Genomic DNA, 27018 nt, shown 5'->3' on the forward strand with positions numbered 1-27018 from the left:
AGCAGTATAACCTCTGGAACTGTGCTAGTAGGACAGAAGGGAGCAGTAGAACCTTTTGAACTGTGCTAGTAGGACAGAGGAGAGCAGTAGAACCTCTGGAACTGTGCTAGTAGGACAGAGGAGAGCATTAGAACCTCTGGAACTGTGCTAGTAGGACAGAGGAGAGCAGTAGAACCTCTGGAACTGTGCCAGTTGGACAGAGGAGAGCAGTACATCCTCTGGAACTGTGCCAGTAGGACAGAGGAGAGCAGTAGAACCTCTGGAACTGTGCTAGTAGGACAGAGGAGAGCAGTAGAACCTCTGGAACTGTGCCAGTTGGACAGAGGAGAGCAGTAGAACCTCTGGAACTGTGCCAGTTGGACAGAGGAGAGCAGTAGAACCTCTGGAACTGTGCCAGTTGGACAGAGGAGAGCAGTAGAACCTCTGTAACTGTGCTAGTAGGACAGAGGAGAGCAGTATAACCTCTGGAACTGTGCCAGTAGGACAGAGGAGAGCAGTAGAACCTCTGGAACTGTGCTAGTAGGACAGAGGAGAGCAGTAGAACCTCTGGGACTGTGCTAGTAGGATAGAGGAGAGCAGTAGAACCTCTGGAACTGTGCTAGTAGGACAGAAGGGAGCAGTAGAACCTTTTGAACTGTGCTAGTAGGACAGAGGAGAGCAGTAGAACCTCTGGAACTGTGCTAGTAGGACAGAGGAGAGCAGTAGAACCTCTGGAACTGTGCTAGTAGGACAGAGGAGAGCAGTAGAACCTCTGGAACTATGCCAGTTGGACAGAGGAGAGCAGTAGATCCTCTGGAACTGTGTTAGTAGGACAGAGGAGAGCAGTAGAACCTCTGGAACTGTGCTAGTAGGACAGAGGACAGCAGTATAACTTCTGGAACTGTGCTAGTAGGACAGAGGAGAGCAGTAGATCCTCTGGAACTGTGCCAGTAGGACAGAGGAGAGCAGTAGAACCTCTGGAACTGTGCTAGTAGGACAGAGGAGAGCAGTAGAACCTCTGGAACTGTGCCAGTAGGACAGAGGAGAGCAGTAGAACCTCTGTAACTGTGCTAGTAGGACAGAGGAGCGCAGTATAACCTCTGGAACTGTGCTAGTAGGACAGAGGAGAGCAGTAGAACCTCTGGAACTGTGCTAGTAGGACAGAGGAGAGCAGTAGAACCTCTGGAACTGTGCTAGTAGGACAAAGGGGAGCAGTAGAACCTCTGTAACTGTGCTAGTAGGACAGAGGAGAGCAGTATAACCTCTGGAACTGTGCCAGTAGGACAGAGGAGAGCAGTAGAACCTCTGGGACTGTGCTAGTAGGATAGAGGAGAGCAGTATAACCTCTGGAACTGTGCTAGTAGGACAGAAGGGAGCAGTAGAACCTTTTGAACTGTGCTAGTAGGACAGAGGAGAGCAGTAGAACCTCTGGAACTGTGCTAGTAGGACAGAGGAGAGCAGTAGAACCTCTGGAACTGTGCTAGTAGGACAGAGGAGAGCAGTAGAACCTCTGGAACTGTGCCAGTTGGACAGAGGAGAGCAGTAGATCCTCTGGAACTGTGCTAGTAGGACAGAGGAGAGCAGTAGAACCTCTGGAACTGTGCTAGTAGGACAGAGGACAGCAGTATAACTTCTGGAACTGTGCTAGTAGGACAGAGGAGAGCAGTAGAACCTCTGGGACTGTGCTAGTAGGACAGAGGGGAGCAGTAGAACCTCTGGAACTGTGCTAGTAGGACAGAGGAGAGCAGTAGAACCTCTGGAACTGTGCTAGTAGGACAGTGGAGAGCAGTAGAACCTCTGGAACTGTGCTAGTAGGACAGAGGAGAGCAGTAGAACCTCTGGAACTGTGCTAGTAGGACAGAGGGGAGCAGTAGAACCTCTGGAACTGTGCTAGTAGGACAGAGGGGAGCAGTAGAATCACTGGAACTGTGCTAGTAGGACAGAGGAGAGCAGTAGAACCTCTGAAACTGTGCTAGTAGGACAGAGGAGAGCAGTAGAACCTCTGGAACTGTGCTAGTAGGACAGAGGAGAGCAGTATAACCTCTGGAACTGTGCCAGTAGGACAGAGGAGAGCAGTAGAACCTCTGGAACTGTGCTAGTAGGACAGAGGAGAGCAGTAGAACCTCTGGAACTGTGCTAGTAGGACAGAGGAGAGCAGTAGAACCTCTGGAACTGTGCCAGTAGGACAGAGGAGAGCAGTAGAACCTCTGTAACTGTGCTAGTAGGACAGAGGAGCGCAGTATAACCTCTGGAACTGTGCTAGTAGGACAGAGGAGAGCAGTAGAACCTCTGGAACTGTGCTAGTAGTACAGAGGAGAGCAGTAGAACCTCTGGAACTGTGCTAGTAGGACAAAGGGGAGCAGTAGAACCTCTGTAACTGTGCTAGTAGGACAGAGGAGAGCAGTATAACCTCTGGAACTGTGCCAGTAGGACAGAGGAGAGCAGTAGAACCTCTGGAACTGTGCTAGTAGGACAGAGGAGAGCAGTAGAACCTCTGGGACTGTGCTAGTAGGATAGAGGAGAGCAGTATAACCTCTGGAACTGTGCTAGTAGGACAGAAGGGAGCAGTAGAACCTTTTGAACTGTGCTAGTAGGACAGAGGAGAGCAGTAGAACCTCTGGAACTGTGCTAGTAGGACAGAGGAGAGCAGTAGAACCTCTGGAACTGTGCCAGTTGGACAGAGGAGAGCAGTAGATCCTCTGGAACTGTGCCAGTAGGACAGAGGAGAGCAGTAGAACCTCTGGAACTGTGCTAGTAGGACAGAGGAGAGCAGTAGAACCTCTGGAACTGTGCCAGTTGGACAGAGGAGAGCAGTAGATCCTCTGGAACTGTGCCAGTAGGACAGAGGAGAGCAGTAGAACCTCTGGAACTGTGCTAGTAGGACAGAGGAGAGCAGTAGAACCTCTGGAACTGTGCCAGTTGGACAGAGGAGAGCAGTAGAACCTCTGGAACTGTGCCAGTTGGACAGAGGAGAGCAGTAGAACCTCTGGAACTGTGCCAGTTGGACAGAGGAGAGCAGTAGAACCTCTGGAACTGTGCCAGTTGGACAGAGGAGAGCAGTAGAACCTCTGGAACTGTGCTAGTAGGACAGAGGAGAGCAGTAGAACCTCTGGAACTGTGCTAGTAGGACAGAGGAGAGCAGTAGAACCTCTGGAACTGTGCCCGTAGATCCACAAAGGATTGGCATTGTGAACTAGGCTGCTACTTATGAAGCAAGTCATGTTTAAAAAGCACTCTGTGCCTCATAGTTTCGATTTTCTCTTCCCGATCAGTAGCGGCCACAAGTACATTTTTTCCTGGCAATAGGAGATACTTACAGTATCAATAAGGATTGATCAACATCACCAGCTAACAACAGTAGCTACCAAAACAAAGTGGACAATGACAAATGTCAATGGAAAGAAAATATGATTTAAAAACAGTTTATATTTCCTAATGCCTACCTTCTTCGCAGCTGCCGAGCTTGGCCACCTCGATCTTCTTCTTGAGGACACAGGATGCAAAGCCCAGCTCGCAAGTGTTGTCATAGGTCATGCCGTCGCTGCCACACACAGGCGAGAAAGCCTGGCCCTGGCACTGCGTGCACTCGCACTTGTTCTGGATGCATTGGGCCCCCCAGGCACACACAGCGCTGCCACAGGTCTCTGGAAACACACATAAGGGTTATAGGTGACTATGCAGTGGAATCATGAAGAAAGAATATCCCTGCCAAAATACAACAGAGATACAGGTACATTACTTTAATAAGACATAGACACTGCGCAGAAATATAAACGCAACATGTAAAGTGTTGGTCACATGTTTCATGAGCTGAAATAAAAAGATCCCAGAAATGTTCCATACACAAAAAGCTTATTTCTCTCAAATGTTTTGCACACAGTTTTTTCCATCTCTATTAGTGAGCATTTCTCCTTTGCAAAGATAATCCATCCACCTGACACGTGTGGCATATCAACAAACTGATTAAACAGCATGATCATCACACAGCTGCTCCTTGTGCCGGGGACAATAAAAGGCCACTCTAAAATGTCACACCACACAATGCTAAAGATGTCTCAAGTTTTGAGAGAGCATGCATTTGGCATCCTGACTGCGGGTATGTCCACTAGAGCTGTTGCCAGATAATTTAATGTTCATTTATCTACCATAAGCTGCCTCCAACTTAGAGAACTTGGCAGTCCGTCCAACCGGCCTCACAACTGCAGACCACATGTATGGTGTTGTGTGGGTGAGTGGTTTGCTCATGTGAACGTTGTGAACAGAGTGCCCCATGGTGTCGGTGGGGTTATGGTATGGGCAGGCATAAGATACGGACAATGAACACAATTGCATTTTATCAATTTGAATGCACAGAGATGAGGCAAATGGTGGTCACACCAGATACTGACTGGTGTTCTGATCCACGACCCTACTTAAAAGATAAAGGGATCTGTTACCAACAGTATCTGTGTTTCCAATCCATAGATTAGGGTCTTATGTATTCATTTCAATTGACTGATTTCCTGATGTGAACTGTAAATCAATGAAAAACTTTTAAATTGTTGCATGTTGCGTTTATATAGTATATTTGTACCACCAAACTGCTGGTAGGAACAGACAGGCACACAGACACAGCACACACACACTTGGCGGTAGCATTACTCACTGCATTCTCCCTGGGCGAGCACACGCAGGTCAAGCTGCTTGGTACAGGCGCGCACGTGGAGCTCACACTCGCTGTCATAGGTGGAGCCGTCGCTGCCGCACACCGGTTGGTGGGACTCCACGCACTCTTGTGGGCACACACAGCTGCCCGACTGCCCGTCGCAGATCGCCCCGAATGAACAGTTGGCACACGTCTCGTCTGGAGGGAGACAGGTAGGAGAGAGTTAGGATCTGAGGGAGTACATAAGACCAGTATGGGTAACATGGGGAGGGAAAGATAATGTGTGTGTAAATGTACAGTGGGGCAAAAAAGTATTTAGTCCGCCACCAATTGTGCAAGTTCTCCCGCAGAAAATGACATTGTACGATTTTTTATGAATTTATTTGTAAATTATGGTGGAAAATAGGTATTTGGTCACCTACAAACAAGCAAGATTTCTGGCTCTCACAGACCTGTAACTTCTTCTTTTAGAGGCTCCTCTGTCCTCCACTCGTTACCTGTATTAATGGCACCTGTTTGAACTTGTTATCAGTATAAAAGACACCTGTCCACAACCTCAAACAGTCACACTCCAAACTCCACTATGGCCAAGACCAAAGAGCTGTCAAAGGACACCAGAAACAAAATTGTAGACCTGCACCAGGCTGGGAAGACTGAATCTGCAATAGGTAAGCAGCTTGGTTTGAAGAAATCAACTATGGGAGCAATTATTAGGAAATGGAAGACACACAAGACCACTGATAATCTCCCTCGATCTGGGGCTCCACGCAAGATCTCACCCCTAACCTAGTGAATGACCTGCAGAGAGCTGGGACCAAAGTAACAAAGCCTACCATCAGTAACACACTACGCCGCCAGGGACTCAAATCCTGCAGTGCCAGACCTGGGGGTGTCAAACCCTGACCATAATTTGCTTTGTATGTTTTGTTTGGTCAGGGTGTGATCTGAGTGGGCATTCTATGTTGGATGTCTTGTTTGTCTATTTCTATGTCTGGCCTGATATGGTTCTCAATCAGAGGCAGGTGTTAGTCATTGTCTCTGATTGGGAACCATATTTAGGTAGCCTGGGTTTCACTGTGTGTTTGTGGTTGATTGTTCCTGTCTCTGTGTTTTGCACCAGATAGGGCTGTTTTTGGTTCCACGTTTATTGCTTTTGTTAGTTTATTCATGTCTAGTGTCTTTATTAAAAAACATGAATAACCACCACGCTGCGTTTTGGTCCACCTCTACTTTACCTAAAGAAAACCGTTACACCCGGCTTAAGCCAGTACATGTCCAGGCCCGTCTGAAGTTTGCTAGAGAGCATTTGGATGATCCAGAAGAAGATTGGGAGAATGTCATATGGTCAGATGAAACCAAAATAAAGCTTTTTGGTAAAAACTCAACTAGTCGTGTTTGGAGGACAAAGTATGCTGAGTTGCATCCAAAGAACACCGTACCTACTGTGAAGCATGGGGGTGGAAACATCATGCTTTGGGGGGTTTTCTGCAAAGGGACCAGGACGACTGATCCGTGTAAAGGAAAGAATGAATAGGGCCATGTATCGTGAGATTTTGAGTGAAAACCTCCTTCCATCAGCAAGGGCATTGAAGATAAAACGTGGCTGGGTCTTTCAGCATGACAATGATCCCAAACACACCGCCCGGGCAACGAAAGAGTGGCTTCGTAAGAAGCATTTCAAGGTCCTGGAGTGGCCTAGCCAGTCTCCAGATCTCAACCCCATAGAAAATCTTTGGAGGGAGTTGAAAGTCTGTGTTGCCCAGCAACAGCCCCAAAACATCACTGCTCTTGAGGAGATCTGCATGGAGGAATGGGCCGAAATAACAGCAACAGTGTGTGAAGACTTACGGAAAACATTTGACCTCTGTCATTGCCAACAAATGGTATATAACAAAGTATTGAGATAAACTTTTGTTATTGACTAAATACTTATTTTCCACCATAATTTGCAATTACATTAAAAATCCTTCAATGTGATTTTCTGGATTTTTCTCATTTTGTCTGTCATAGTTGAAGTGTACCTATGATGAAAATGACAGGCCTCTCATCTTTTTAAGTGGGAGAACATGCACAATTGGTGGCTAACTAAATACTTTTTTGCCCCACTGTATGTGTGTCAGGGAATTTAGTGAGTTAGTGAGTAAGAAAATGAGAGATGGGACAGATAGAACCACAACCGTGGTGTTACCATGATGCCATGTTTTTACCTAACCCCCCCTCGAAAGGCTGGTCATGTCAAGAGGCCCCCAGATGGCCTGCAGACTTTACACATCTGCACGTTTCAGTGGATGATCTGGACTGAGAATACTGACAAGAATCCTCTCTTTCCAGATTCCATTTAGTCTGATCCTTTGCTTGTTTTCCATTCAGTTTCTTACCCTCTGCCTTGCATTGCCTACTACCGACACGTTGAGTATATCAATGATGGGAAACTCCCCCTCCCCCGTGTTATTTACCTGTTATTTACACCTTATTACATATGAATTAAGTCAGGAAATCAGCCCGTGTGTCGCACAGGCACTCGGTTATCCCGGCCTAGGGGCCTGATTCAAATATACATGCAGGCACCCCAAAAATAAAATGTGGTTGAGGTGGCAGCCAGCGGTGATGGAGATCACTGTGACACCGGCGCGCCGGACCCAAGGGCTATAAATCACGGCGAGTGTCGTCCTTTATCAGGGCCCGTGTCCCAATAAAAGGCTTCGCTTCTTCATTTCCCTCCTCCTGGCTCACTCTGTTCCAGCCAGTGCTGCCGGTCGTTGGTGTCGGCTGATCGGGACACACAGCTAACCCGGACCCAACCGGGCTGCCTTATTGGCTGTATACATAGGGCCTTGATAGCTAGCACTAACAGCATTAACGCGGTGGGGCGGTGTGTCTGACGGGGGGTTGTAAAAAGTGGCCTTGAGGAGACAGCCATTTCGAGTGATGGATAGAGAGCGAGACGGTGGGGAAACGAAAAGCTAAAGAGCCTCTCCAGCCTCAGAACGTTACACATCCTCTCAGACGAATAATAATGGTCCAGGAGACACGAGCTACAACCGGGGATGGAGGGAGGAGTTGTTCTATAACACGAAGAGAACGAGAGACGTTTGTTTAGTGAAGGGCTCTAAAATAGCCCAGCCGATAAAATATAGTCCCCAGCCGACCTCCCAGTGTCTGCTCTATTACTATCACTCTGTCCCTCCTCTCCTCCTTTTATTTACCTCTCCTCTTTTAACTTCCTCCCCACTCCTCTCATATCTCTCCCTCTCTGTCGCCTGCTTATATTCTCATATTATACCATCTACTATTACTATCGCTCTGTCCCTCCTCTCCTCCCTTGATTTACCTCTCCTCTTTTAACTTCCTGACAACGAGTAAAGTATGCATTGTTTGCAGCAACTGTGAAACACACAAGTTTTTTTCTGTTCTAAATGACTTCTCTCTCCTCTCATCTATATATAGAAAGTGCCTTTCGGAGCGACTGATATCTGTGGTCTTTTAGCATGCGTGTCTCTGCCTCGTCCAGCCAGCCAGATACACAAGGTCACCCGCCACTCGGGAGGAGGAAATACAACAGAATAATAAAACATGTAACTTCTCACTATCGGACCGCACCGGAGCAGTAAAGATGACTATTTCCCCTAGCACAGGTTTTACATCCTTTTTTCAAAAGAAAAATCTAATTATGACCATGCATATAGGCCACACACACACACACACACACACACACACACACACACACACACACACACACACACACACACACACACACACACACACACACACACACACACACACACACACACACACACACACACACACACATCTACCCCCCCCCTCCCCTTACCCAGTATGCCAGTGACATGAACGAGCCGTGATAATTAAGCCAGATAATAGTGGAGACGGAGGGAGGTGATGACTCAGTGGAGTTTGAAGAGGCTTGTGTAGAGCAGTGCAAACAGCCCAGAATAAACCAGATCACCATCATCATTCCTAGAGCCTCGCCAAGCACTGGCCGCCTGCCACTTTTATTGCCCTGTTTCGCTGACTCCTGTTTCTGTGTGGACTCACTGCCATCCATAGTGCTGTGTGTGTGTGTGCTGTGTTACACAAACATGGAAAGGCCCGATTCTTCCTCGCCTTTTTAAATGAAGACTATTCATTACCCCCCGGCGGCGCCACGGCGAGACCTGTCTACCTAACGCTGGCAGCATGAACACAGTTGAGTTTGCCTACCCGGCTCACACATTCCTTTTGCTGCATTTCCCATTGGAATACATCCTTATGCGCATAGATTCCAATTTGGAAGGGAGGAAATAATAGTGGAGTCACATTGGCCCCCCTGCCAGCAACACTGCAATGGATTAAACATGAAACTCGAGTTGAAACAGGGGGTAGAGCAAGCGGAGAGCTAGCGTAACTGTGCTAAGCCAAGCCAGGCAGATGTCATCTCTCTCTGTGTGCTGGTGGTGGCAGATGTAACTGCACACGGTGGCTAACAGTGGCTAGGGTATTGGCAGTCTGTGTTAATGGCTGATAAAGGGCCTCAGGCATCTCTATTATTCTGCATTATTGTTCCCTCCAGGAAATTGCAGAGATGTTTTGTGATATTTGCTGGCAAAAACGCTTGATTTTGCTGCTGCAATTCTGACAATATGCATGGCAACATGCAATGATTTTGTCCAATTTGCGCTGACGAGTGAAAACGTTTGTTGAAGTGTGACTTGATTCAACCATATTATGAGGTAAATGTGCGTGATTGGCTGAAATTGCAAGCCCTCTTTTTGTACTATGGTGATGAGTCAGTTGTATGCGATAACATTGCGTTGATTTTACTACACTGCTCATAAAGGGAACACTAAATCAAATCAAATCAAATCAAATCAAATCAAATCAAATTTATTTATATAGCCCTTCGTACATCAGCTGATATCTCAAAGTGCTGTACAGAAACCCAGCCTAAAACCCCAAACAGCAAACAATGCAGGTGTAAAAGCACTAAAATAACACATCCTAGATCTGAATGAATGAAATACTTTTTTCTTTACATAGTTGAATGTGCTGACAACAAAATCACTCAAAAATGATCAATGGAAATCAAATTTATCAACTTGGAGTCACACTCAAAATTAAAGTGGAAAACCACACTACAGGCTGATCCAACTTTGATGTAATGTCCTTAAAACAAGTCAAAATGAGGCTCAGTAGTGTGTGTGGCCTCCACGTGCCTGTATGACCTCCCTACAACGCCTGGGCATGCTCCTGATGAGGTGGCAGATGGTCTCCTGAGGGATTTCCTCCCAGACCTGGACTAAAGCATCCGCCAACTCCTGGACAGTCTGTGGTGCAACGTGGCTTTGGTGGATGGAGTGAGACATGATGTCCCAGATGTGCTCAATTGGATTCAGGTCTAGGGAACGGGTGGGCCAGTCCATAGCATCAATGCCTTCCTCTTGCAGGAACTGCTGACACACTCCAGCCACATGAGGTCTAGCATTGTCTTCCATTAGGAGGAACCCTGGGCCAACCGCACCAGCATATGGTCCCACAAGGGGTCTGAGGATCTCATCTCGGCACCTACTGGCAGTCAGGCTACCTCTGGCAAGCACATGGAGGGCTGTGCGGCCCCCCAAAGAAATGCCACCCCACACCATGACTGACCCACTGCCAAACCGGTCATGCTGGAGGATGTTGCAGGCAGCAGAACGTTCTCTACCTCGTCTCCAGACTCTGTCATGTCTGTCACATGTGCTCAGTGTGAACCTGCTTTCATCTGTGAAGAGCACAGGGCGCCAGTGGCGAATTTGCCAATCTTGGTGTTCTCTGGCAAATGCCAAACGTCCTGCACGGTGTTGGACTGTAAAAGCACAACCCCCACCTGTGGACGTCGGGCCCTCATACCACCCTCATGGAGTCTGTTTCTGACCGTTTGAGCAGACACATGCACATTTGTGGCCTGCTGGAGGTCATTTTGCAGGGCTCTGGCAGTGCTCCTCCTGCTCCTCCTTGCACAAAGGCAGAGGCAGCGGTCCTGCTGCTGGGTTGTTGCCCTCCTACGGCCTCCTCCACGTTTCCTGATGCACTGGCCTGTCTCCTGGTCGGAACTGAGAAGTGGTCTGTTGTCACCACCTGCAGAACCACTTCTTTATTGGGGGTGTCTTGCTAATTGCCTATAATTTCCACCTGTCTATTAATTACATTTTCACAACAGCATGTGAAATTTGTCAATCAGTGTTGCTTCCTAAGTGGACAGTTTGATTTCACAGAAGTGTGATTGACTTGGAGTTACATTGTGTTGTTTAAGTGTTCCCTTTATTTTTTTGAGCAGTGTATTTTATTTTAGTGTTCAAGTACTAGCAAGACATAGACCAAAGTCGATGGAAGTACCGTTGGGGACAACGGTGTCTCTTTATCACAGGTGAAAGAAATTTTAAACAAACAAAAAGAGTACTACAAACAGTTTTTACAACAACAAGAAAATAGCTTCAAGTGTTTTGTCCAAATACTGGAGTTGTCAACTAATAAAATAATGGACGACCTGACCAGAGAGGTCCAGGACCTGAAGGGCAGTTTGCAGTTCATATCAATGAGTTCACAGTGCCTACAGCAAGTATTCAGACTAGAGGTTGACCGATTAATCGGAATGGCCGATTCATGTTTTCATAACAAAAATACAGATTTGCCAATTTTTTTTTTACATCTTTATTTAACTCGGCAAGTCGGTTAGGAACATATTCTTACTTTCAATGACGGCCTCGGAACGGTGGGTTAACTGCCTAGTTCAGGGGCAGAACGACAGATTTTTACCTTGTCAGCTTGGGGATTTGTTTTTGCAACCTTCTGGTTACTAGTCCAACGCTCTAACCACCTGCCTTACATTGCACTCCACAAGGAGCCTGTGTGGCGGGCTGACTACCTGTTACGCGAGGGCATCAAGAAGCCAAGGTAAGTTGCTAGCAAGCATTAGACTGATCTTATAAAAAACTATCAATCTTAAACATAATCACTAGTTAACTACAAATGGTTGATGATATTAGTTTATCTAGCGTGTTCTGTGTTGCATATAATCAATGCGGTGCCTGTTAATTTCTCAGTGAATCACAGCCTACTTCGACAAACGGGTGATGATTTAACAAGGGCATTTGCGAAAAAAGCACTGTCGTTGCACCAATGTACCTAACCATAAACATCAATGCCTTTCTTTAAAATCAATACACAAGTATATATTTTTAAACCTGCATACAGTAAGTGAAAAAGTATTTGATCCCCTGCTGATGTTGTACGTTTGCCCACTGACAAAGAAATGATCAGTCTATAATTTTAATGGTAGGTTTATTTGAACAGAATAACAACAAAAAAATCCAGAAAAACGCATGTCAAAAATGTTATAAATTGATTTGAATTTTAATGAGGGAAATAAATATTTGACCCCCTCTCAATCAGAAATATTTCTGGCTCCCAGGTGTCTTTTATACAGGTGCTCCTAATCTCAACTTGTTACCTGTATAAAAGACACCTGTTCACAGAAGCAATCAATCAATCAGATTTCAAACTCTCCAGCATGGCCAAGACCAAAGATCTCTCCGAGGATGTCAGGGACAAGATTGTAGACCTACACAAGGCTGGAATGGGCTACAAGACCATCGCCAAGCAGCTTGGTGAGAAGGTGACAACAGTTGGTGCGATTATTCGCAAATGGAAGAAACACAAAAGAACTGTCAATCTCCCTCGGCCTGGGGCTCAATGCAAGATCTCACCTCGTGGAGTTGCAATGATCATGAGAACGGTGAGGAATCAGCCCAGATCTACACGGGAGGATCTTGTCAATGATCTCAAGGCAGCTGGGACCATAGTCACCAAGAAAACAATTGGTAACACACTACGCCGTGAAGGACTGAAATCCTGCAGCACCTGCAAGGTCCTCCTGCTCAAGAAAGCACATATATATGCTCATCTGAAGTTTGCCAATGAACATCTGAATGATTCAGAGGACAACTGGGTGAAGGTGTTGTGGTCAAATGAGACCAAAATGGAGCACTTTGGCATCAACTCAACTCGCCGTGTTTGGAGGAGGAGGAATGCTGCCTATGACCCCAAGAACACCATCCCCACCATCAAACATGGAGGTGGAAACATTATGCTTTGGGGGTGTTTTTCTGCTAAGGGGAAAGGACAACTTCACCGCATCAAAGGGACGATGGACGGGGCCATGTACCGTCAAATCTTGGGTGAGAACCTCCTTCCCTCAGCCCAGGCATTGAAAATGGGTTGTGGATGGGTATTCCAGCATGACAATGACCCAAAACACACGGCCAAGGCCAACAAAGGAGTGGCTCAAGAAGAAGCACATTAAGGTCCTGGAGTGGCCTAGCCAGTCTCCAGACCTTAATCCCATAGAAAATATGTGGCGGGAGCTGAAGGTTCGAGTTGCCAAACGTCAGCCTGGAAACCTTAATGACTTGGAGAAGATCTGCAAAGAGGAGTGGGACAAAATCCCTCCTGAGATGTGTTCAAAACCTGGTGACCAACTACAAGAAACGTCTGACATCTGTGACTGCCAACAAGGTTTTTGCCACCAAGTACTAAGTCATGTTTTGCAGAGGGGTCAAATACTTATTTCCCTCATTAAAATGCTAATCAATTTATAACATTTTTGACATGCGTTTTCCAGGATTTCTTTGTTGTTATTCTGTCTCTCACTGTTCAAATAAACCTACCATTAAAATTATAGACTGATAAATTATTTGTCGGTGGGCAAACGTACAAAATCAGCAGGGGATCAAATACCTTTTTCCCTCACTGTATTTAGTTAATATTGCCTGCTGACATGAATTTCTTATAACTAGGGAAATTGTTACTTCTCTTGCGTTCCGTGCAAGCAGTGAGGGTATATGCAGCAGTTTGGGCCGCCTGGCTCATTGCGAACTGTGTGAAGTCCAGTTATTCATAACAAAGGCCGTAATTAAATTGCCAGAATTGTACATAATTATGACATAACATTGAAGGTTGTACAATGTAACAGCAATATTTAGACTTAGGGATGCCACCCGTTAGATAAAATACCGAACGGTTCCATATTTCACTGAAAGAATAAACATTTTATTTTCGAAATGATAGTTTCCAGATTTGACCATATTAATGACCTAAGGCTCATATTTCTGTGTGTTATTATGTTATAATTAAGTCTATGATTTGATATTTGATAGAGCAGTCTGACTGAGCAGCAGCATGCTCGTAAGCATTCATTCAAACAGCACTTTCGTGTGTTTGCCAGCAGCTCTTCGCTGTTTATGACTTCAAGCCTATCAACTCCGGAGATTAGGTTGGTGTAACCAATGTGAAATGGCTAGCTAGTTAGCGGGGTGCGCGTTAATAGCATTTCAAACGTCACTCGCTCTGAGACTTGGAGTAGTTGTTCCCCTTGCTATGCAAGGGCCACGGCTTTTGTGGAGCGATGGGTAACAATGCTTCGTTGGTGGCTGTTGTCGATGTGTTCCTGGTTCGAGCCCAGGTAGGGGCGAGGAGAGGGACGGAAGCTATACTGTTACACTGGCAAAACTAAAGTACCTATAAGAACATCCAATAGTCAAAGGTACATGAAATACAAATGGTATAGAGAGAAATAGTCCTATAATTCCTATAATAACCTCAACCTAAAACTTCTTACCTGGGAATATTGAAGACTCATGTTAAAAGGAACCACCAGCTTTCATATGTTCTCATGTTCTGAGCAAGGAACTTAAACGTTAGCTTTTTACATGGCACATATTGCACTTTTACTTTCTTCTCCAACACTTTGTTTTTGCATTTATTTAAAAAAATGTTTCATTTTGTATTTGAGGCAAAATGGATTTTATTGATGTATTATATTAAGTTCAAATAAGTGTTCATTCAGTATTGCTGTAATTGTCATTATTACGAATAAATATATACATTTTTTTTAAATCTGACGATTAATCAGAATCGGCTTTTTTTTGGTCCTCCAATAATCGGTATCGGTATCTGTGTTGAAAAAACATAATCGGTCGACCTCTAATTCAGACCCCTTTACTTTTTTCACATTTGGTTATTTTACAGCCTTATCCTCATCTACACACAATACCCCATAATGACAAAGTTTAGAAATGTTTGAAAATGTACACTAAGTTTTAGAACACGTACTCATTCAAGAATTTTCCTTGATTTTTACTATTTTCTACATTGTCGATACGATACGCCATATTGAAGACATCAAAACTATGAAATAACACACGCCCAATTTTTCAGTTTTTGATTTGTTAAAAAAGTTTGAAATATCCAATAAATGTCGTTCCACTTCATGATTGTGTCCCACTTGTTGTTGATTCTTCACAAAAAAAATACAGTTTTATATCTTTATGTTTGAAGCCTGAAATGTGGCAAAAGGTCGCAAAGTTCAAGGGGGCCGAATACTTTCGCAAGGCACTGTGTTTCAATTAACAGGTGTGCCTTCTTAAAAGTTAATTTGTGGAATTTCTTTCCTTCTTAATGTGTTTCTATTGTGTTGTAACAAGTTAGGGGGTGTATTCCGAAGATTGCCCTATTTGGTAAAAGACAAAGTCAATATTATGGCAAGAACAGCTCAAATAATCAAAGATAAATGACATTCCATCATTAATTTAAGACATGAATGTCAGTCAATATGGAACATTTCAAGAACTTGCTTCAAAAATCTTCAAAAAGTTGCTTCAAGTGCAGCAAAAACCATCAAGCGCTATGATGAAACTGGAAGTTGTTGTTGTTGTCATTCCACCACAGGAATGGAAGACCCAGAGTTACCTCTGCGCCATTATTTTTATTTCTACTTTGCACATTCTTCCATTGCAAAACTACCATTCCAGTGTTTTACTTGCTATATTGTATTTACTTTGCCACCATGGCCTTTTTTGCCTTTACCTCCCTTCTCACCTCATTTGCTCACATTGTATATAGACTTGTTTATCCTCTTAAGTCGACCCGACACGCATGCGTCCCATCTAGCCATCTGGAAATGCAAATGCGCTACGCAACGTTCATTAAAACACACATGCAGGGTACTGAATTAAAGCTACACTCGTTGTGAATCCAGCCAACAAGTCAGATTTTTAAAATGCTTTTCGGCGAAAGCATGAGAAGCTATTATCTGATAGCATGCAACACCCTGAAATACCTGAAGGGGACGTAAACAAAATAATTAGCATAGCCGGCGGTACACAAAACGCAGAAATAAAATATAAAACATTCATTACCTTTGACGATCTTCTTTGTTGGCACTCCTAGATGCCCCATAAACATCACTATTGGGTCTTTTTTTCCCGATTAAATCGGTCCATATACACCCTAAATATCGATCTATGAAGAGTGTGTGATCCAGGAAAAAACAGCGGTTTAAAACGGAACATCATTTTTTTTAATTAAAAAAGTTAACGATAAACTTTCACAAAACACTTCGAAATACATTTGTAATCCAACTTTAGGTATTAGTAAACTTTAATAATCTATCAAATTGATCATGGGGTGATGTGTATTCAAAAGCTCCATGTCTTGAACTCATGGTCGAAAATTTCTCATCCAAAACATCCTGTCGGAGACTGGAAGGAATGGGCTCTCTCTTACTCGTTTGACCAAGAAACAAATACCAGGCAATTGACAAGACTGGCGACATCGTGTGGAAGCTGTAGGACTTGCAATCTCAGCCCCATATAATTTGGTTTCCCATAAACAATACATGCAAGTGGCGCATTGATACTTTTTTCAGTTTTCAGTGATCAGTTTTTCTTGCGCTTTTTGATGAAACACAGGCTCTGTTATAGTCACAGCCGTGATTTAACCAGTTTTAGAAACGTCAGAGTGTTTTCTATCCACACATACTAATCATATGCATATACTATATTCCTGGCATGAGTAGCAGGACGCTGAAATGTTGCGCAATTTTTAACAGAATGTTCGAAAAAGTAGGGGGTAGGATTAACAGGTTATACTGTCATGCAGGTGAAAGAGGACCCAAAAGCGACTTGGCGAAAACAGAGTCTTTAATCCAGTAAAGTAAATACAAACAAAAAACACAACTTTCACTCGAAATGACGAGGACAAACTGGAGACTCGATCTTGAACAGCAGGTGAACAGCAGGTTGCCTCGGGAAGGCACTTGAACCAGACAGACTCAGACACCTGCTCACCACGCAGCATCTGAGGAAAACACGACACGACAGGGCGATACACAAACACAGCACGGTGAATTCTAGACAAGGAACCGACAGGACAGGAACGGAACACAAAGGAAGAAATAGGGACTCTAATCAGGGGAAAGGATCGGGAACAGGTGTGGGAAGACTAAATGATTGATTAGGGGAATAGGAACAGCTGGGAGCAGGAACGGAACGATAGAGAGAAGAGAGAGCGAGAGAGTGAAAGAGGGAGGGGGAGAGAGAGGGATAGAAAGAGGGAAAGAACCTAATAAGACCAGCAGAGGGAAACGAATAGAATGGGAAGCACAGGGACAAGACAAGATAATAAATGACAAAACATGACAGTACCCCCCACTCACCGAGCGCCTCCTGGCGCACTCGAGGAGGAATCCTGGCGGCAACGGAGGAAATCATCAATGAGTGAACGGTCCAGCACGTCCCGAGACGGAACCCAACTCCTCTCCTCAGGACCGTAACCCTCCCAATCCACTAAGTATTGGTGACCCCGTCCCGAGAACGCATGTCCATGATCTTATGTACCTTGTAAATAGGTGCGCTCTCGACAAGGACGGGAGGGGGAGGGAAGACGAACGGGGGTGCGAAGAAAGGGCTTGACACAGGAGACATGGAAGACAGGATGGACGCGACGAAGATGTCGTGGAAGAAGCAGTCGCACAGCGACAGGATTGACGACCTGGGAGACACGGAACGGACCAATGAACCGCGGAGTCAACTTACGAGAAGCTGTCGTAAGAGGAAGGTTGCGAGTGGAAAGCCACACTCTCTGGCCGCAACAATACCTTGGACTCTTAATCCTGCGTTTATTGGCGACTCTCACAGTCTGTGCCCTGTAACGGCAAAGTGCAGACCTCACCCTCCTCCAGGTGCGCTCACAACGTTGGACAAACGCTTGAGCGGAGGGAACGCTGGACTCGGCAAGCTGGGATGAGAACAGAGGAGGCTGGTAACCCAGACTACTCTGAAACGGAGATAACCCGGTAGCAGACGAAGGAAGCGAATTGTGAGCGTATTCTGCCCAGGGGAGCTGTTCTGCCCAAGACGCAGGGTTTCTGAAAGAAAGGCTGCGTAGTATGCGACCAATCGTCTGATTGGCCCTCTCTGCTTGACCGTTAGACTGGGGATGAAACCCGGAAGAGAGACTGACGGACGCACCAATCAAACGACAGAACTCCCTCCAAAACTGTGACGTGAATTGCGGGCCTCTGTCTGAAACGGCGTCTAACGGGAGGCCATGAATTCTGAATACATTCTCGATAATGATTTGTGCCGTCTCCTTAGCGGAAGGAAGTTTAGCGAGGGGAATGAAATGTGCCGCCTTAGAGAACCTATCGACAACCGTAAGAATCACAGTCTTCCCCGCAGACAAAGGCAGACCGGTAATGAAGTCTAGGGCGATGTGAGACCATGGTCGAGAAGGAATGGGGAGCGGTCTGAGACGACCGGCAGGAGGAGAGTTACCCGACTTAGTCTGCGCGCAGTCCGAACAAGCAGCCACGAAACGGCGCGTGTCACGCTCCTGAGTCGGCCACCAAAAGCGCTGGCGAATAGACGCAAGAGTGCCTCGAACACCGGGATGACCAGCTAACTTGGCAGAGTGAGCCCACTGAAGAACAGCCAGACGAGTGGAAACAGGAACGAAAAGGAGGTTACTAGGACAAGCGCGGCGACGCAGTGTGCGTGAGTGCTTGCTTAACCTGTCTTTCAATTCCCCAGACTGTTAACCCGACAACACGCCCATAAGGAAGAATCCCCTCGGGATCAGTAGAAGCCACAGAAGAACTAAACAGACGGGATAAGGCATCAGGCTTGGTGTTCTTGCTACCCGGACGGTAAGAAATCACAAACTCGAAACGAGCGAAAAACAACGCCCAACGAGCTTGACGGGCATTAAGTCGTTTGGCAGAACGGATGTACTCAAGGTTCTTATGGTCTGTCCAAACGACAAAAGGAACGGTCGCCCCCTCCAACCACTGTCGCCATTCGCCTAGGGCTAAGCGGATGGCGAGCAGTTCACGGTTACCCACATCATAGTTGCGCTCAGATGGCGACAGGCGATGAGAAAAATAAGCGCAAGGATGAACCTTATCGTCAGACTGGAAGCGCTGGGATAGAATGGCTCCCACGCCTACCTCTGAAGCGTCAACCTCGACAATGAATTGTCTAGTGACGTCAGGAGTAACGAGGATAGGAGCGGACGTAAAACGTTCTTTTAGAAGATCAAAAGCTCCTGGGCGGAACCGGACCACTTAAAACACGTCTTGACAGAAGTAAGAGCTGTGAGAGGGGCAGCAACTTGACCGAAATTACGAATGAAACGCCGATAGAAATTAGCGAAACCTAAAAAAGCGCTGCAACTCGACACGTGACCTTGGAACGGGCCAATCACTGACAGCTTGGACCTTAGCGGAATCCATCTGAATGCCTTCAGCGGAAATAACGGAACCGAGAAAAGTAACGGAGGAGACATGAAAAGAGCACTTCTCAGACTTTACGTAGAGACAATTCTCTAAAAGGCGCTGTAGAACACGTCGAACGTGCTGAACATGAATCTCGAGTGACGGAGAAAAAATCAGGATATCGTCAAGATAGACAAAAACAAAGATGTTCAGCATGTCTCTCAGAACATCATTAACTAATGCCTGAAAAACAGCTGGCGCATTGGCGAGACCAAACGGCAGAACCCGGTACTCAAAATGCCCTAACGGAGTGTTAAACGCCGTTTTCCACTCGTCCCCCTCTCTGATGCGCACGAGATGGTAAGCGTTACGAAGGTCCAACTTAGTAAAGCACCTGGCTCCCTGCAGAATCTCGAAGGCTGATGACATAAGGGGAAGCGGATAACGATTCTTAACCGTTATGTCATTCAGCCCTCGATAATCCACGCAGGGGCGCAGAGTACCGTCCTTCTTCTTAACAAAAAGAACCCCGCCCCGGCCGGAGAGGAAGAAGGCACTATGGTACCGGCGTCAAGAGACACAGACAAATAATCCTCGAGAGCCTTACGTTCGGGAGCCGACAGAGAGTATAGTCTACCCCGAGGAGGAGTGGTCCCCGGAAGGAGATCAATACTACAATCATACGACCGGTGAGGAGGAAGGGAGTTGGCTCGGGACCGACTGAAGACCGTGCGCAGATCATGATATTCCTCCGGCACTCCTGTCAAATCGCCAGGTTCCTCCTGAGAAGTAGGGACAGAAGAAACGGGAGGGATGGCAGACATTAAACACTTCACATGACAAGAAACGTTCCAGGATAGGATAGAATTACTAGACCAATTAATAGAAGGATTATGACATACTAGCCAGGGATGACCCAAAACAACAGGTGTAAACGGTGAACGAAAAATCAAAAAAGAAATAGTCTCACTGTGGTTACCAGATACTGTGAGGGTTAAAGGTAGTGTCTCAAATCTGATACTGGGAAGATGACTACCATCTAAGGCGAACATGGGCGTAGGCTTCTCTAACTCTCTGAAAGGAATGTCATGTTTCCGAACCCATGCTTCGTCCATGAAACAACCCTCAGCCCCAGAGTCTATCAAGGCACTACATGTAGCACCGAACCGGTCCAGCGTAGATGGACCGACAAAGTAGTACAGGATTTTGATGGAGAGACTTGAGTAGTTGCGCTCACCTGTAGCCCTCCGCTTACAGATGAGCTCTGGCTTTTACTGGACATGAATTAACAAAATGTCCAGCAACTCCGCAATAGAGGCACAGGCGGTTGGTGATCCTCCGTTCCCTCTCCTTAGTCGAGATGCGAATCCCTCCCAGCTGCATGGGCTCAGACTCTGAGCCAGAGGAGGGAGATGGTTGCGATGCGGAGCAGGGAAACACCGTTGATGCGAGCTCTCTTCCACGAGCCCGGTGACGAAGATCTACCCGTCGTTCTATGCGGATGGCGAGAGCAATCAAAGAGTCCACATCTGAAGGAACCTCCCGGGAGAGAATCTCATCCTTAACCACTGCGTGGAGTCCCTCCAGAAAACGAGCGAGCAGCGCCGGCTCGTTCCACTCACTAGAGGCAGCAAGAGTGCGAAACTCAATAGAATAATCCGTTATGGACCGTTCACCTTGGCATAAGGAAGCCAGGGCCCTAGAAGCCTCCCTACCAAAAACTGAACGGTCAAAAACCCGAATCATCTCCTCTTTAAAGTTCTGGAACTTGTTAGAGCAATCAGCCCTTGCCTCCCAGATAGCTGTGCCCCATTCTCGAGCCCGGCCAGTAAGGAGTGAAATGACGTAAGCAACCCGAGCTCTCTCTCTAGAGTATGTGTTGGGTTGGAGAGAGAACACAATCTCACACTGCGTGAGAAAGGAGCGGCACTCAGTGGGCTGCCCGGAGTAGCAAGGTGGGTTATTAACCCTAGGTTCTGGAGGCTCGGCAGGCCAGGAAGTAACAGGTGGCACGAGACGTAGACTCTGGAACTGTCCAGAGAGGTCGGAAACCTGAGCGGCCAGGTTCTCCACGGCATGGCGAGCAGCAGACAATTCCTGCTCGTGTCTGCCGAGCATGGCTCCTTGGATCTCGACGGCAGTGTAACGAGCGTCTGAAGTCGCTGGGTCCATTCCTTGGTCGGTTCCTTCTGTCATGCAGGTGAAAGAGGACCCAAAAGCGACTTGGCGAAAACAGAGTCTTTAATCCAGTAAAGTAAATACAAACAAAAAACACAACTTTCACTCGAAATGACGAGGACAAACTGGAGACTCGATCTTGAACAGCAGGTGAACAGCAGGTTGCCTCGGGAAGGCACTTGAACCAGACAGACTCAGACACCTGCTCACCACGCAGCATCTGAGGAAAACACGACACGACAGGGCGATACACAAACACAGCACGGTGAATTCTAGACAAGGAACCGACAGGACAGGAACGGAACACAAAGGAAGAAATAGGGACTCTAATCAGGGGAAAGGATCGGGAACAGGTGTGGGAAGACTAAATGATTGATTAGGGGAATAGGAACAGCTGGGAGCAGGAACGGAACGATAGAGAGAAGAGAGAGCGAGAGAGTGAGAGAGGGAGGGGGAGAGAGAGGGATAGAAAGAGGGAAAGAACCTAATAAGACCAGCAGAGGGAAACGAATAGAATGGGAAGCACAGGGACAAGACAAGATAATAAATGACAAAACATGACATATACTGTATTATTGACTGTATGTTTGTTTTACTCCATGTGTAAATCTGTGTCGTTGTATCTGTCGAACTGCTTTGCTTTATCTTGGCCAGGTCGCAATTGTACATGAGAACTTGTTCTCAACTTGCCTACCTGGTTAAATAAAGGTTAATTTTTTTTTTTTTAAAGGATAAGTTCATTGAAGTTCCCAGCCTCAGAAATTGCAGGCCAAATAAATGCTTCAGAGTTCAAGTAACAGACACATCTCAACATCAACCGTTCAGAGGAGACTGTGTGAATCACTTCTTCATGGTGGAATTGCTGCAAAGACACCACTACTAAAGGACACCAATAATAAGAAGAGACTTGCTTAGGTCAAGAAACAGGAGCATTAGACCGGTAGTGGGACTATAATTTTTTCTTTTTTTAACAGGACAATAACACAACATACCTCCAGGCTGTGTAAGGGCTATTTTACCAAGAAGGAGAGTGATTGAGTGCTGCATCAGATGGCCTGGCCTCCACAATCTCCCGACCTCAAACAAATTGATATGGTTTGGGATGAGTCGGACCGCAGAGTGAAGGAAAAGCAGCCAACAAGTACTCAGCATATGTGGGAACTCCTGCAAGAGTTCCCACAAAGCATTCCAGGTGAAACTGGCTGAGATAATGCCAAGAGAGTTCAAAGCTGTCATCAATGAAAAGGGAGGCTATTTGAAAAATCTCAAATAGAAAATGTATTTTGATATGTTTAACACTTTTTTGGTTACTACATGATTCCATATGTGTTATTTCATAGTGTTGATGTCTTCACTATTATTCTACAATGTAGAAAATAGTAAAAATATACAAAAATCCTTGAATGAGTAGGTGTGTCCAAACTATTGACTGGTACTGGATGTGAAACTGATAGATACACACACACACACACACACACACACACACACACACACTACATGTTAATGTTTTTAAATGTATGTCAAATGTAAAGTCTTTTGTTTGTAATGTGTTTTCCATTATGTGTCGGACCCCAGTAAGACTAGGTGTCGCCATTGGCATCGGCTAATGGAGATCCTAATCCAATCAAATCAAAAGTTATTACATGTTTAGGACCAAATGGCTACATGCAGGCAACATGCATGAACTTTACTAAGTAGCGTATAAGAGAAGAGAGAAGTGAAGAGATGTAAATATTTATCTGAATTTGTTCACGTCTGGGCATAGTTAGTCTACACATGACATGTCAGCCTACTGTACATGTTCCTTACCGTGCAGATATATGCCTCTGCCGTAGACCACATCTACAGTAAAATAGAATTGTATTCAAACTAAAGCTGCAGAGTGAACTCTGGCTGATGACTAAGAGGAAAGGATATGGAATGGAAGAAACTGGCGCAAACAGTTTGTAGATAAACGGTAAATGTTCATCATTGCCATCATCAATGACCTTTATGGGAAAATGAGCACTAGAGATGCCATTAACAAGTCTAGCTAAAATGGCTTCGTCAAGTGGACTAACCAAACTTTAGGGAAGAAAAAGAAAACAGGCAATGAAACGAGTGCAGGCGGAAGCCAGGATATTTTTATCCCGGTGCTCGAGAGCAGACAAAGACTCATGACTCAGTCACCATTTCAACAGTAGGAGCATGGCTGTTCCCCCTCTCATCGGAAGTAGATTGCATCTTCAACGAGAAAGGTCAATAATAGGGAAATTGCAGGCTTTAGCCATAGACTTCCAGTCATTACACTAAAGCTAGTTAGCAACTTCCTTCCAACAGAGACAACAAATGGAATCCACAAGTTCATCTGACTCTGGGGAAGTAGACAAAGGGCCTCATTACCAAAATCCAGAAGTATCCCTTTAAATATCTGCTCTGAATTAAGATCTAAAGATGCCTGCAGAAGGAATGGGGTGATTGGCTGGAGAAACTACCTCTAACCTCCTTCATACTGGACACAGAGACATATAAATGGAATCCACAAGTTCATCTGACTCTGGGGAAGTAGATAAAGGGCCTCATTACCAACATCCTGAAGTATCCTTTGAAGACCAGGAGTTTTTCTCGGACCACATCACATGACCTTACACCCTAGGGCCCAGAGTTATTCCTGTTTCCTGGTCAGGTTACATGGTCAGGCATGTACAGTATACAGACGTAGTGTACTACTGTATAGTCTGGTACTCACCGCAGGGTCCTCGGTGCTGGATGTGGATCTCCCTCTGCAGGGCGCAGCCCGTGGCCCTCATCTCACAATGACTGCTGTAGCTGTGGCCGTCACTGCCGCACACTGGGTCGGGTGTCTGGGGGCAGGCTTCGGTGCACTCACATACGGGCTCGTCGTTCTTCACCACACACACAGCGCCAAACTCGCAGGCCTTTGCCAGGCACGGGCTGGGCACGTGGAGATCTGAGATGGGAGACAATTGGGGTTAGCATTGATGGGGGTGAGGGAGCAGTGAGAGAGGTTGAAGGAGGATGGGAATTGAGGGGTTAGGGGTTGAAAGAGGGGGCGGGGGCTAAAGACAGGAAGAGTGGGGTACTCAGCATAGGTTAAAAATAGTGTAGAGGTTGATGGAGGATGAAAAGGTTTGAAAGAAGGGGGTTGGCGGGTCAATTTTTTTTATACCTTTACTTAACCAGGCAAGTCAGTTAAGAACACATTCTTATTTTCAATGATGGCCTAGGAACAGTGCCTGTTCAGGGGCAAAACAACATATTTGTACCTTGTCAGCTCGGGGGTTTGAACTTGCAACCATTCCGTTTACTAGTCCAATGCTCTAACCACTAGGCTACCCTGCTGCCCCAGTGTGAAAGTACTGCTAACCCCCCCCCCCACCCCCTTTTTTTGTACCTGCACAAACCTATGGTCAAGTCTGAACATGTACCCGACTCTCATCCATAGTACTTGATTTATACTACCTGTATCAATCAATTCCCGCCAGGTAATCTCATTGGCCCTGTCCCCTCTGTATGAGCCAATCACAGGTGGCAGACACCTCTGTATGAGCCAATCAGAGGTGTCTGAGCACATTGTAAAAGCCAATTACAGGTGACTGACCACTCTGCATGATAAACCCACAGCCTAAGGTATATGGGTAAAAACCATAGACTTGTGGCACGGATAGAAAATTGTCGAGAAACGGTAGAAAATAACTGTCCTTTTCTATTTATGGGGAAGTAAACGGGCGCTGATTAATTGTTTCCAAGTATACCGTTCTTCAAATGAAGCCATTTGCATCTCAGAGAGAGAGAGACAGAGACAGAGACAGAGAGAGAGAGAGAGAGAGAGAGAGAGAGAGAGAGAGAGAGAGAGAGAGAGAGAGAGAGAGAGAGAGAGAGAGAGAGGGGAAAAGCAACAGAGGAGAAGACGAAAAAAGAGAGCTCTCTGATGAATAATTCACAAAGCCCATCTCCTGGGCAGAGATAGATTTGAAGAAGTGGGAGAACATCAGAGAGAAGGTGTATGCATGCCACTCTCTTCTCCGGCCGCTCCACTACCATTTTTTATTTGTACCTTTATTTAACGAGGCAAGTCAGTTAAGAACACGTTCTTATTTACCCCGGCCAAACTCGGACAACACTGGGCCAATTGTGTGCCGCCCTATGGGACTCCCAATCACGGCCGGATGTGATACAACCTATAACTTCATTAAATTGGGGGTTAGCAAAGAGACTGCCTGGGCTTCTGAGGGTGATGGCGTTCAGTGTGGTGCCGGTTCTGCCATTGCCAGGCGAGTTGGGAAGTGGGTCAGGATCGGGATGAACGAGGAAGAAACATGTAGACGACAATGTGATCTGAAGTGATCCAGCTAGTGTTGTTTCATCATCATTGCCTCCTTATCCTTCTTCAACCCCCCAATCAATTCTTCAAAATTCTTGTCGAGGTTAGATGTTCAGGTCACTGCCAAAATAATGGAAAAACTTTACAAAATGAGGGATAACTCCACACAGGTATAAATAATTTCAGGCCATTACTTTGGCTACCAGGGCTACGCCTCCATAGGATGACAATGCCCCGGCCACAAAGCATGAGTGGTCATTTAATGGTTTGATGAGAATGACAACGATGTAAACCATATGCAATGGCCGTCTCAGTCACCAGATCTCAACCCAATTGAACACTTATGGGAGATTCTGGAGCAGTGCCCGGAGAGAGTTTTCCATCAACAAAACACCAAATGATTGAATGTCTCGTGGAAGAATGGTGCTGCATCCCTCCAATATAGTTCCAGACACCAGTACAGTTGTGGCCAAAAGTTTTGAGAATGACACAAATATGAATTTTCACAAAGTCTGCTGCCTCAGTTTGTATGATGGCAATTTGCATATACTCCAGAATGTTATGAAGAGTGATCAGATGAATTGCAACCATGACGGACACTCTACCTCCAAATCGATCCCGCTCCAGAATACAGGCCTCGGTGTAACCCTCATTCCTTCGATGGTAAACACAAATCTGACCATCACCACTGGTGAGACAAAACCATGACTCGTTAATTCTGAGCACTGATGGAGGGATTGTGAGTTCATGGTGTAACTCGGGCAGTTGTTGTTGTCATCCTGTACCTGTCCCGCAGGTGTGATGTTCGGATGTACCGATCCTGTGCAGGTGTTGTTACACGTGGTCTGCCACTGCGAGGACGATCAGCTGTCCATCCTGTCTCCTTGCAGCGGTGTCTTAAGCGTCTCACAGTACGGACATTGCAATTTATTGCCCTGGCCACATCTGCAGTCCTCATGCCTCCTTGCAGCATGCCTAAGGCACATTCACGCAGATGAGCAGGGACACAGGGCAACTTTCTTTTGGTGTTTTTCAGAGTCAGTTGAAAGGCCTCTTTGGTGTCTGAAGTTTTCATAACTGTGACCTTAATTGCCTACCGTCTGTAAGCTGTTAGTGTCTTAACGACCGTTCCACAGGTGCCAGTTCATTAGTTGTTTATGGTTCATTGAACAAGCATGGGAAACAGTGCTTAAACCCTATATAATGAATATCTGTGAAGTAAAGTTTAATTTTTACAAATTATCTTTGAAAGACAGGGTCCTGAAAAAGGGACGTTTCTTTTTTGCTGAGTTTACAGCTGAGTTT

General features: G+C 45.9%; 1 protein-coding gene across 1 annotated transcript in view; it reads right to left on the reverse strand.

The window, feature by feature from the left end:
* LOC124046196 (agrin-like) overlaps window positions 1-27018 on the reverse strand; it is a 516157-nt gene that overhangs the window by 180245 nt on the left and 308894 nt on the right. The window contains 3 exon segments of the mRNA XM_046366308.1: window positions 3423-3623; window positions 4625-4822; window positions 24118-24339. Coding sequence (XP_046222264.1) covers window positions 3423-3623; window positions 4625-4822; window positions 24118-24339 — 621 coding nt within the window.

Source organism: Oncorhynchus gorbuscha, linkage group LG10 (genome assembly GCF_021184085.1).
Source record: "Oncorhynchus gorbuscha isolate QuinsamMale2020 ecotype Even-year linkage group LG10, OgorEven_v1.0, whole genome shotgun sequence".
Lineage (NCBI taxonomy): Eukaryota > Metazoa > Chordata > Actinopteri > Salmoniformes > Salmonidae > Oncorhynchus > Oncorhynchus gorbuscha.